We start from the raw sequence: 12,702 nt of genomic DNA on the forward strand, positions 1-12,702 counted from the left end.
AGTATCGTCCATGGAGCAGTTTCGCTTCATCAGTGACGCTGGTCTTCCCCTACCCCATCCATCAGCCATAACCTGGCACCGCGTCACCGTATAACCGCACTGGCGGGCATGCGCCGGTTTAATTTCGCGTGTTTTACTGGGCGGGAAGCCCCAAATTTCGAAGCCCACGCCTCCTTCCGCAGCAAGCCTCTGGCTCTCTGTCACTGCCACACCGTTCCCACCGCCACCGCCCTTCCGGGACCCGCACGTCAGTACCCCACCCACTAGCCCCCGCATTCCCCGGCCGCTACGAACCCGAAATCCCCCGACGCTCGGGATTCGATCGATTGGAATCCCAAACCAAAGTCCGCGAGAGGCGCTCATAATCTCCTTTCGCGTTCGCCCTCCCCCCGCCCCCTCCGGAAGTTCGAAAGCAGCGAGAGGGATCCGCGGAGATGGCCGGTGCTCTCGCCGGATCGTGGTGACCCGCGGGGTGGGGTGTGGATTCGTGCGCGCGGCTAAGATGGATTTTGCGGCGATGAAGCGGCGGGAACTGCAGGCGCTCTGCAAGGAGCACGGCCTCAAGGCCAACGGATCCAACGCCGACCTGGTCGCCCGCCTCGCCGCCAAGCTCTCGGTATGGACTGTGGGCTCCTACTCGCTCTCCTCGAACCCTCGCTTTTCCCCCTCGGTTCCTCGCCATACTTCACCGACGAGCGGCTGTGGAAATGGAAGGGACTGATCCTTGTGTTTGTTTCAACGCTTTGCAGATTTCTGGCGGTGCGGAGGAGGATGCGGTCGGCGTCGTTGTGGGGAAGGGGTGTTTGAAGCGATCGTTCGGCGGCGCTAGCGGTGGGGATTCGGATGCGGCCAAGAAGGTGACGTTTGTGTTGGAGGAAGAGGAGGAGGCGGAGGTGGGTGGCAGACGCCTCTTGTTGTCGCCTGTTGTTGCCAGGACGAGGGGTAGGCCGAGGGCCGCGGAGGCTCTCTCTCGCGCCCAAGAAAGTGGAGGGGAGCGTTGGAGAACGCGTTCCCAAGTTGGTTGTGATTCTGCTGACGAAACTGATGCTGGACAGGCAGGTGCAGATGTTGTGACGAGGCGACACAGGAGGAATGCGGCGAATTTGGGTGCAGGTGATGTGGTTGAGAGGGTAGCTGGAGCTGTAGGCCGGAAAACCTCTGCCAAAGCTGAGCAACAAGAGCTGGACGCTGGAGAAGCAGTTGGTAGGAAGCATCAGCTGAAGCGGAAGACCAGCGAGAATGACGCTGACAATGTAGATGTCAGTGTGCAAGTTGGAGTTTCTTGTAGAAGCACAAGGTCTAGTGCTGTTCAGTCTGAGCCTGCTGCCGCACCGTCTCCTGTTGTTCACAACAAAAGAGGGAGGAAGAAGGCGGGAGATCTGAAGGAACAAGATCGTGTCAAGGAGCAACCTACTGAAATTCAACATGTTGGTAGAACTCTAAGATCTGGATTGGTGGTGGCCGGCCCACCGTTGCCTACTGTTTCTGAAAATAAGAGAAGTAGGTCAAAGGTGCCGGAAGGCGAAACTGCTGTGGAGAAGGTTGCCGAGGTGGAAATATCTGGTAGGACTACAAGATCAAGCTCAGTACCAGCTGCTGCGACGTCACCCATTGTCGTTGCGAAGAAGAGGAGAAAAACCAAGAATGTCAACTCGGATGAAGGGCAACATACGGTTCCAGATGTATCAAATGATGCTCCAGTTACAAGGGTCTTGAGGAATAGAGCTATTCAGACAATTGGCAGTACTGACTTGAAGGTAGCTCGCCCAACCATGCTCAATGCCGCCAAAGACGGCGTAGAAGATGGTGTGGCTAAGCAAGATGGGCATGTGGCGTCCAAAAAGAGGAAAATGTCGAATCGCAGGGCTACAGTAGCCACAGATGGCGGTGAAATCCCATTTTCTGATAGCAGTGGTAAGGCTTCTGCTATGGACATGCATGTAGACCTACCTGGGCCTGTGAGAAGATCGATGCGGAAATCTGTTGTTCCATCGTTTCTTGAGCACGAAACCAAAGGTATGCATGGAGATGTGGAGATGAAAGAAACAGTGACAAAACCTGTTGGGGGATCAACCTGGCGATCTGTTGCCCCAGTTATACTCGAGAAAGAGTCCAAGGGTCTCACAAAACCTGTGGAGAGCAAAGAAACAGTGACAAAACCTGTTGGGCGATCAACCCGGCGATCTGTTGCCACAGTTATACTTGAGAAAGAGTGCAAGGGTCTCCCAAAAGAAATGATTCCTCAAGTGCATGTTAAGCGACAAACAAAGAAATCTCTTGTCCCGGCTATGACTGAGAAAGGAACAAAGAGCATCGTTACAGACATGATTCCAGAAGCACGTGCTGGAAGGTCAATGCGACAACCTGCTCTTGCTATTGTTAATAGTAAGAAGAATGATCACTGTGAAGCAGCCATCAGTGAGAAGTGTTCAAGTGCTAAGAGTGAAGACTTGGAGAAGCAACAAACAGTCAAGCAACCTGTTAGACAGTTAACACGGAAATCATTTGTTCCGGCTGTGCTTGAGAAGGACAGGAAGGCTGTACCTGCAGAAATGAATCCTGATGCACAGTTCAATAATGAGAATGGTGATCACACTAAAATGAAATGTGCTAAGGGTGGACACTTGGAGAAACAACTAGTAGTGAAAGAACCATCTAGGCGATCAACACACAAATCTGTTGCCCCACATGTGATTGAGAAAGAAATTAAGGGTTTACAAGAAGAATCAAAGTCTGAAGTTCCTGTGAGCACATCTGTGCGTAAACTATCTTGTCCTAACGCGGTTGATAAGGAGAGCAAGGATCACAGAGAAATTGTCCCTCATGCGATTGAGAAAGACATTAAGGGTTCTCAAGAAGAATCGAAGTCAGATGTTCCTGTGAGGACATCAGTGCGTAAACCGGCTGGTCCTAATGCGGTTGATAAGGAGATTAAGGATCACAGTGAAATTGTCAGGAGGGAAGAGTCAAGTGTTCGCACAAGAAGCGCACAAACAAAACTCCAACGTTCTGTTCAGAATGATGCGAGTCTGCGGCAAACAAGACACAGATCTTCGAAGCTAGCGATATCACCGCTACCGTCAAAGCCAACAGCTTCAAAGGGAAGACCTGCAAAGAGGAGTAGAACAGCATCTTTGGAAGAAGTCATGCCTGCTGAAGAGCAGAAGGAAGACCAAATTGCTTATGGTAGCCACACGAGTGATATGATTGATGTTGCCAGTAGTGCTAATAGCTTGGAAAGTGGGGTGCTGCCTTCCCCAGCTGAAAAATCTGATTTGCGTGACGCACAGCTTAACACTCAGCTGGAGGGCACAGTCGTTGAATCCAGCATCAGCCATGGTAAAGATGGTAGTAACATTCTGGAGTTCGAGCTTGAGAGCACAGTAGTAGGTCAGTAACTCAGTGTTATTGTTACTCTGAATTTGCTTTTTTATCATGTTGTTCTGTACTATTGCTTTTGGAGTAATGCATATTTGTTCAAATAATGTTTCAGGTACCACTGAGAAGCCTCCGTCCGATTTAGCTATTCCGGACTGTACACATGTAGGTGCTTTATCTGAGGAAGCCCTGGACTCAATAGAAAATGCTGCTGCAAGGTGCTCACCAGTTCTTGAACAATCACCCACTGGGCTACAGTTCCTATTCTCACAGGGAAACATAGAAGAACCTGATACACATAACACTAGTCCATTTTTTAAAAATGTCATGGAAGAATCAGATGTTCACAAGGTTGAGCGTCAAGTTGAAACAGTTGTTTCATTAAAACCTTGCTCATATCAAGGCTCTGATGAATATTCAATCAGAGTCGAAGAAAGTGGAGGTTTAATGTTTTCGTCTCAGCAAAACAATGAACAAGAAGGTATATCTTTTGAAATCTTTCACATGTTTCTACTGCAGAATATCTGATCTGTGTTGTTCCTTTTTTAAAATCTCTTCATGTTATTCTGTGCAAAATAAAAACTGAAATCAATTTGTTTCTCAGGATTTTCAGTGTCCACCCTCAGAAAAGATTGGGTTGCATCTGTTCAGTTGGATTCGTCAGAGGATGTGCATCATACAGTAAGGTAAATGTATTTTTGATACCTATAATAGTGAAATTACAGACATGATGAACGCTACGGGCCACTCTTCTAAAATTGGGAAAAGGCAATTTACAGGGATATTACTAGAAAGGACGTGATCTGCAACGAGGAAGAGAAAACGGACTTTATTCCTTCAGACATTAATGCTCCCCATGAGAAATCACATGCGGATAAACCTGGTAGTCTTCTAATTGATTTCTTTTGATTTTAGTGTCTGTTATGCACAAAATCTTGTGTTCATCTTTTATAATTCAGAAATATCATGGATATCTCTAGGCTGACCTGTGGATCTTCTACTGCAGCTGAGCACGTCTCTGGTGTTAGTGGAGCTCTATTTTGCATTTCACAGAGCACCACTGTTGTTGATGAAGTAAATTCGGATTCTTCACTGCTAGAATCAGTGGATGCTTTAGATAATCAGATAGCATCTTCTAATACTGAAGGGCTTCAACAGGATAATATAGAGGAATGCAATCTACACAATGCAAGAGTCACGGAAGACATCCATGCAAGTGTCATGTTTGAAGCTGCACAGGTTGCTGTACCAGAAAGTGGAAAAATGCTGCAGCCAGATGTAGAAACATTAGTATTGCCAGATGAGCAGCTTAAGCACAAGCTGGAGGGTGATGATCACGAAGTACAAAGCTTTAGCCGCGGTGAAGATGAATCTCCAAAACAATCTACATCATGTGAGGATCAAAGCTTTTTAGGGTCAGGTAAATATTTCTGAAAACTTGTTTAGATTAATCTCAGACACTGTGTCTGTTTGATTCGATAGTATTACCATCATTTTGCAAAAAAGTGGCATTTTGGGTATTGACATGGTCTGCAAGATTTAACATTGACCACTAGTTTCTACCATAGTATATGTATGAAACCCAACAAAATTACAATACTCTGAAATACTTATGAATTACGAGAAACATCTTAGCATATGATTTTCAAGTTTCCAATCTAAATATTTAAAAGAATATTGGCAGTCAAGAATCTGAAAAGTTTGAATGAAGGTGCTGTCTGACGACACTACTAGCTATTTGTCAACCGGGGGAAGTAAAATATTTGCTCTCCATATCATCTCATGACTTGCATTTTGTATCAGGTATTTGTCAAACTGTTTCGCGAAGGTATACAGATGTAGTTTGTGTCAAGGATCATAAAGATGACTGCAATCAACACAGTGAAGGTCAACTTACTTTAGGCAACCTAGAAAGTGACATGTCTGAACCTGCACTTGATGAACGATCTGAAAGTGGAATGTCAGTGCTCCGAGCTGAAGAAACATCACCATTTCCAGATGAGCAGCTTAACACCAAGCTGGAGGGCAACACAGAACAAAGCCTTATCTGTGATAAAGACAGCAGCAATGTTTCTCTCACTGAATTTTTGGGAAACAATCATCTGTCTAGCTTGAAGGACCCTACAATGGATCCTTGCCATGACCAGGAGCTCCCAAATGACATGCCTGCACCTAAATCTCCTGAAGAATCTGCAGTTTTTCTGGATGACAAAGTCTCGGGTTCAGTGCAAAACCTTAGGTGTGATAAAGATGGTAGCATCGTCTCTGACACTGGATCTTTGGGAAACAAGAATCTGTCCAGCATGAAGGACCCTTCAATGGATCCTTGCCATGTCCAGGAACTCCCCTGTGGCCCTTCAATGGATCCTTGCCATGACCAGGAACTACCCGGGGACATGCCTGCACCTAAATCTCCTGACGAATTTGCAGTTTCTATGGATGAGAGAGTCTCTGGTTCAGTAGGTCAGCATGGTTCCTCTTTTGTCTTGTCAAATAAATTCGTTTAGTTCCTTTGTATGAGATTTACTTTCCCTATTGTGTTTCCTGATCCAATTTTTTTCATCAGGGATTTGTCAAATTAGTGCGAGCATAGGCAAAGGAAACCACATTGCTATGGATCCCCACCATACCGTGAAGCAAGTGGATAACCTGAACCAATCTGCAGCTGCCTTGCTGAGAAACATGGAGAACACACCTTGTAAGCCTGATGCTCTTGAGCCTAGCAGTGATCACTTGTTTGTGATTGATCCATCAACACCTATGGAGCCTCTACTGACGGAAGCAGGACTTAAAGTGGGCAGTCCTGACAAGAAACTACCTATGGAGCAGGTTCAGCAAGATGATTTACAAGTGCAAGAAGGTAAGGATCGTCTAAAGGAGGAGTGGCTTGTTTGCACCATTGAGTTATATATTATTTGACAGGAATATATAAATATCTGTTAGGTACCGTAGAGAAGACACCAGAGTGTAAACATGAATGTGTATCACCTGATAAAGCAGGACCACACTCATTGAAGAATGAGGGATATCCATCAAGTATTGAACAATCATTATTTGATCAGCAGTCCCTTTCTTCGCAGGAGGATGTACAAGTACAGGAAGGTAAGGATCTTCTATATAATAATCTCTAAAGGATGAGTAGTTTTGTTTACCCGTTGTGTTATGTGTTAATTTGAGAGGAATATATCAAAATTTGTCAGATACCCTAGAGAAGACAGCACTAGGTTCAACTACACCAGAGTGTAAAGATGAATATGGATTTCCTGATGAAGCAGATCCACACTCATTGAAGAACAAGAGAGGTTCATTGATTGTTGAACAATCACCATGTAGTCTGCCGACCCTTTTCACGCAGGAAAGTGTAGAAGAACGCAGTGAATGTGTTGTCCTTTCTTCAGCAAGAGTTCAGGCTGAAAATGGAGTTTGTGAGTCAAATCCTGGTTCAGACCATGATACTAGTGCGGACTTTCGTGCAGTTTCCAAAAGTGAAGATTGTTTGGATACTTCTCAGCAAGATAATGAAAATGAAGGTATATGATAACAGGGTCCCTTTGTTCTTTCATAATTTTGTGGAAAACACACATGTTATGATATTCAGCTGTTTGAAGGCTAAATACATGATGGGAATGATAATGTATTCTTTCAGGATTATCGGAGGCTAGTCATGAACAAGATGATTTCCATGTACAAGAAGGTAAGGATCTGTTGTCTAAAGTAGGGGTGGCTTGTTTGCACCATTGAGCTATATATTATTTGACAGGAATATATAAATATCTGTCAGGTACCGTGGAGAAGACAACACTAGGTTCAGATTTACCAGAGTGTAAACATGAATTTGGATTACCTGCTGAAGCAGAACCCCACTCATTGATGAATCAGAGATCAAGTATTGAGCAATCGGCATTTGGTCCGCAGTCCCTTATCTTAAAGGAGGAAGGACAAGGTAAGGATCCACTCCTTCCGTTCCTAAATATAAGTCTTTTTAGAGATTCCAATGCGGAGTACATACGGAGCAAAATGAGTGAATCTACATTCTAAAATGCGTCTATATACATCCGTATGTAGTCCGTATTGAAATCTCTAAAAGGACTTATATTTAGACGGAGGAAGTATTATCTATATTCTCTAAAGGATGAGTTGTTCAGTTGCAACATTGAGCTGTATTTTATTTGAGATGTATATATAATTATTTGTCAGGCACTGTAGAGAAGAAAGCAGTAGATTCAGCTACACCAGAGTGTAAACATGAATGTGTATCACCTGATAAAGCAGGACCACACTCATTGAAGAATGAAAGATATCCAGCAAGTATTGCACAATCATCGTTTGATCTGCAGCCCTTTTCCTTGCAGGATGATGTACAAGTACATGAAGGTAAGGATCTTACATAAAATCTCTAAAGGATAAGTAGTTTGGTTGCCCCGTTGTGTTATGTGTTAATTTAAGAGGAATATATCAATATTTGTCAGGTACCCTAGAGAAGACAGCACTAGGTTCAGCTACACCAGAGTGTAAAGATGAATATGGATTTCCTGATGAAGCAGATCCGCACTCATTGAAGAATGAGAGAGGTTCATTAGGTGTTGAACAACCACTTAGTTTGCCGGCCTTTTTCTCACAGGAAAGCATAGAAGAACCCAGTGAATGTATTGCCCTTTCTTCAGCAAGTGTTCAGGCTGAAACTGGAGTTAATGAGTCAAAACCTGGTTTAGACCATGATACCAGTGTAGATTTTAGTACAGTTTCCAAAAGTGAAGATTGTCTGGTTACTTCTCAGCAAGATAATGAAAATGAAGGTATATGGTAACAGAGTTCCTTTGTTCTTTCATTGTTCTTCCATTAACTTGTGGAAAAAAATACACGTTATGATATTCAGCTGTTTGAATGCTAAATACATGATGTGAATGATAACGTATTCTTTCAGAATTAATGAAGGCTAGTCATCAACAAGAGCAGGTGGCAACTGGTCAGCTAGATTTGGAGGCTGCAAGTATCATGGAGTAAGTGTAATTCATCTCAGAATCACTAGAAGCATGTATGATAATTGTTTTTGTTTGACCGCTTTAACATGCAAGTTATGAATTTCCAATCCCAGGGACGTTGATTCTGAGGAAGTAGCCTATGATGAAGAAAATAAGAAGCCTGTTCATCCTACAGACATTAATTCTTCGTGTCAAAAAATAAATGTCAGCGGACCTGGTAATCACCTTATTGATTTTCCCGATTCTTTGAGTCTTAATTTGTAACTAGGTTTCTTATCAACATTGTTTCATCAGTAGATAAGCAGCTTCCTGTCGATGATACAAATAGCAAGCTCCTATGCTTGAGCAGAATCTAATTATTTTTCACCTACTGCAGTTGAGCATGCTTCTGGTCTTGGTGATGCTTTATTGAGCCCCTCACTAATTGCTTGTACCGATGACAGTGATGTGCATCTGAGTTCTAATCCTTGCCTGTTTGAATCAACTGATTTCCCGAATGAAATAGATTGGTCCAATACCGAGGCTTTGCAGCAGGGTCTCAAAAAGCAGCAATGCGATGAGCTAAAGGAATACCAAGTTCCTTTTGGAGCCGGTAATGATATGATTGAAGCTGGCACAAAAGACATAGACAGTGGAGTTCCACCACTTCGAGCTGAAGAAACATCAAATATGCGAGACGAGCAGCTTAACACTAAGCTGCCGCGCACAGAAGTTGTGGAATTTGGTCTTAGCTGTGACAAAGGCAGTAATAATTATATAGATACTGAATCTGTGTTGAACAGTGTTTGTACAAATATTCCGTCGGATTTCAGTTTACCAACGGATTGTTCCACAGATGATTACCAGCAAATGGAGCTCTTTGAAGGCCCTGCTGAACAAAAATCTCCCAAAGATGCTTCTGTATGCTGGGAGGACAGTGATCCAAGAGCAGTGTCAGCTACCATTGAGAAGCCTTCACCTTCATTTGATTTAGCAATTCCAGATTTTAAACATGAAGGTGCTCTATCAGTGGAAGCAGTGTACTCAATGAAGAATGACACTGAAAGCTGTTCACGAGATCACAGACGATCGTCCATTGGGCTTCATCACTTGTTCTCGCAGGAGTCATTTAAAGGACCAGATGTGCATGATGATCTTGTGCTTCCAAGTACTGAGGATGAAGATGATTCCAACACTCGCCATGCTGAAAAAATGGTTTCTTCAGAACCTGATTCACATCAAGGGTCTCCTGTAGATTTAAGTATAGTTGAAGAAATTAAGGGTTTGTTTTCATCTGAGAGAGACGATGAACAAGGTATGGATTTTTACCTACCATCCCCTTTGTATCTTTTTGCTTCGCATATTAAGTTTGTCATGAGTCGATCTTTGTGATGTTTGACCAAATTTGTAGGAAAAAAATCAACATTCCAAATACAAAATTAATATCATTAGATCTATCATGGAATATATTTACACATTGTATTTATTTGTCGTCATAGATGTTAATACTTTTTAGTACAAATTAATTCAAACCTCACAAAGTTTGACTTAAGACAAACCTAATACGCGAAATAAAAATAGACAGGGAGGGAGTACTAGTAGGTGTCTGTTGGAGAATATCAAATTCTTGTTGTTCCTCTGTTTACTATTTTTCTATGCAATAGAAGAACTAAATTATGTTACATTCTTTTAGGATTCCTGAGTTCCGGCCACAAAACAGGATGTATTGGATCTGCCCGGTTGGATTCATCAGAGGATTGTAATCTTGTGAAAAGGTATTTCTCCAGATTAAAATAAGTACAGTTGCACTGAATTATTTCTGGCCATTTTTATTAAAATGAGTAGTCCAACCTATAGGGATATTAATACTGAGGTGATCTGCAAGGAGGAAGAGAAACAGGAACTTGTTCCTTCTTCTGACACTCGCACCCTTCATGAAACATCAATTACTGATGAACCTGGTAAACCTCAGTTTTATTATTCTTGTTTGTACACTTTAACCATAGAAGCTTTATTAAAATATATTTGTTTTATTCAGATGAACAGAAAATAACCCTGCTGCAAGCTGCGGAAACATCGGCTTCAGCAGATAAGCAGCTTAGCTCCGAGCTGGAGGAGGATGAATTTAAGGAACACAACTTTAGTAGTGAAGAAACGATTGGCATATTTGGTGTTGGATCGGTGAAGGGTAATCTATTCCATTTACATGAGGACTCTCATACCAATCCTATCCAGGGAAAGGAGCTCCCAGATAACCTATCTGCACCCAAATCTCCTGAACAATCCACGTTTGGGCAGGCTGAGAGTCTTTTGGGATCAGGTCAGTATTTGTGATGACTTGACTGTATTTTTTTTAACCTGGATGCATTTTAATACCTAGAAAAATTACTTATTGTATTGCGCTGTGACACTTCTACCAGGCATTTGTCAGGCTGTCGTTCAAAGGAGTACAGAAGAAATCAACACCAAGCTCCAACATGAGCGTAAAGAGGAATGCAGTAAGTACATTGATGATCAAACCACTCTCATGTCTGAATGTGCACTGTTTGGAGGATCAGTAAGTGGAACGACACTGCTGCCAACTGCAGAAACATCTTCATTGCCAGATGAGCAATTTGGCCCTGAGCTCAAGTGCGATGAATTTGAGGAACCTGACCGTAGTTATGATGAAGATGCAAGCTACTTATTTGGTTCTGGGTCTCTGAAGAACAATGTACCCAATCTGGGTCATAAGGAGGAATACTATGAGCACAGTGATGATCCAGCCATACTATCAGGTGGCATGCCCAAGCCCTCACCAATTAGAGAATCAGAAAGTGGAGTGGCACTGCAGCCAGCTGAAGAAACACCAGCATTGACAAATGAGCACCTTAACTTTGAGATGGAGGAACTGGGCCTTTGCATTAGTGACATGTCTGATACTGGATTAATGGAGAACAACAATCTATCTTGCTTGTCCAAAGACACTTATATGGAAACGTGGAACGAAGATGAGATTTCAATTGGCACACCTGCAGCTAAATCTCCAGGAGAATCTGCAGTTTGCCCAGATGACAGGGTTCCTGGGTCAGTAGGTCAGCATATTTCTTTAACTGTTATACTGTTTCTTTTTGCCAGGAGCTATTTTAGTTCCTTGCCTGCTATATATGCCTTGCTTACTACGTTTCTTGACTCTTTAACATCAGGAATCTGCCAAACTAGTGGGCGACGACGCATAGATGAAATTAGCACAAAGTTGCTGAGCTTCAAAATTTCGAGTGCAGTCAAAGGAAATTACATTGCCATGGACTCTGCTGATGACCCGAAGCAAGGTGACAACCTGAGTCCGGCTGCTTTGCCAGGGAACTGGGAGAATGTTCATGCAGCCAAAGCAGATAATCCTGCAAAGCAAAACAGTGACTGCTCGGTTGCGATGGACTCCTCAAGCTGAGGGACCACCGATGGATTGTAGATTGTGTTAGGTTAGTGCTTTGGTTCTTTCTTCAACGTTTGGTTGAAGGAAGTGATTGTGTCTGCCAGGAAGCAAAATCAATGTATATAGTACTTGTGAGATTGGCTCCATGCTTGTCTTAAAACTATTTGCTGTTTAGTTTAGTGTGTCCATGATAATAGAAGAGATTGATGCAACTGTCCATAATACTAATGATAGAGGCAAAGGCGTTCCGTCTTTTGATGAGATGGCAGCTATCGTTTATGATAGAGTAGACTGTTCGAAGTTGAAAACGAGAGACTCGATCTATGGAAAGCAGTAATGAGAATATATGTCTTTATTGATGAGAGTGCTGCTATTTATACAAAGCCAAGGGATGCTTCTCAATAGGCGCTCATACAGGAGGATGCGAGTGTTCGGATTTAATTAATCTCATTAATCCTTGCTTTTCCTAATTAAGGCGGTTAATCTCATTAATCCTTGCTTTTCCTAATCAAGGCGGCTGCCTTACATTCCTTCGGTCGCATCCTTTCATAGGCTATATATACGTGTAAATGCCATCATCAATAAAAACAAGCATTCACTTTTACATTTGTGCCAAGGCTCTCTCGATTGTTTCGTTTCCCTTTCTAACACGTTATAGCACGTAGTTTCTGCCTAAGAGCAATCCGGCCAAGAAAACAGCGGTTACACGCAACGGCAAGGCAGTTCCGTGCGAGACGAAGCGCCGGCCTCATGTCTCACGGCTCTCCGTCATCGGTGATTGGAGGCCGGCACTAGGCGGTGCCCATCCCGACGATGCGGCGTGAGATGCTCAGCCACGACAACTCTCCTTACAGGGCAACAATGCAACGCGGGTGGGTGACGCCGTCGATCGCGGCGGCCGCAACAACGCAGGAACAAGCGATCGGCCAAAAACGTTGAAGTTTTCAA

General features: G+C 43.4%; 1 protein-coding gene across 3 annotated transcripts; it reads left to right on the forward strand.

Annotated features, from left to right (window-relative positions):
* The first annotated feature begins 319 nt into the window (after nucleotides 1-319).
* On the forward strand, nucleotides 320-12,015 carry LOC119302336. Of its 3 annotated transcripts, XM_037579381.1 has the most exons (23): nucleotides 321-616; nucleotides 750-3,390; nucleotides 3,494-3,859; nucleotides 3,983-4,064; nucleotides 4,158-4,261; nucleotides 4,385-4,798; nucleotides 5,182-5,841; nucleotides 5,945-6,238; nucleotides 6,322-6,480; nucleotides 6,579-6,908; nucleotides 7,025-7,072; nucleotides 7,160-7,321; nucleotides 7,576-7,752; nucleotides 7,848-8,174; nucleotides 8,303-8,378; nucleotides 8,474-8,577; nucleotides 8,737-9,654; nucleotides 10,033-10,114; nucleotides 10,197-10,300; nucleotides 10,378-10,659; nucleotides 10,760-10,837; nucleotides 10,928-11,413; nucleotides 11,525-12,015. In XM_037579381.1, exons 1-23 carry the CDS (start codon nucleotides 503-505, stop codon nucleotides 11,767-11,769), a joined length of 8,253 nt encoding a protein of 2,750 aa, XP_037435278.1. In that variant the 5' UTR covers nucleotides 321-502; the 3' UTR covers nucleotides 11,770-12,015. The 3 variants fall into 3 exon arrangements, with proteins under 3 accessions (XP_037435279.1, XP_037435278.1, XP_037435277.1); XM_037579380.1 differs by having other exon boundaries at nucleotides 10,760-11,413; XM_037579382.1 differs by lacking the exons at nucleotides 7,025-7,072; nucleotides 7,160-7,321; nucleotides 7,576-7,752; nucleotides 7,848-8,174 and having other exon boundaries at nucleotides 320-616; nucleotides 10,760-11,413.
* The last annotated feature ends 687 nt before the right edge of the window (nucleotides 12,016-12,702 follow it).

Source organism: Triticum dicoccoides, chromosome 5A, assembly GCF_002162155.2.
Source record: "Triticum dicoccoides isolate Atlit2015 ecotype Zavitan chromosome 5A, WEW_v2.0, whole genome shotgun sequence".
Classification (NCBI taxonomy): domain Eukaryota; kingdom Viridiplantae; phylum Streptophyta; class Magnoliopsida; order Poales; family Poaceae; genus Triticum; species Triticum dicoccoides.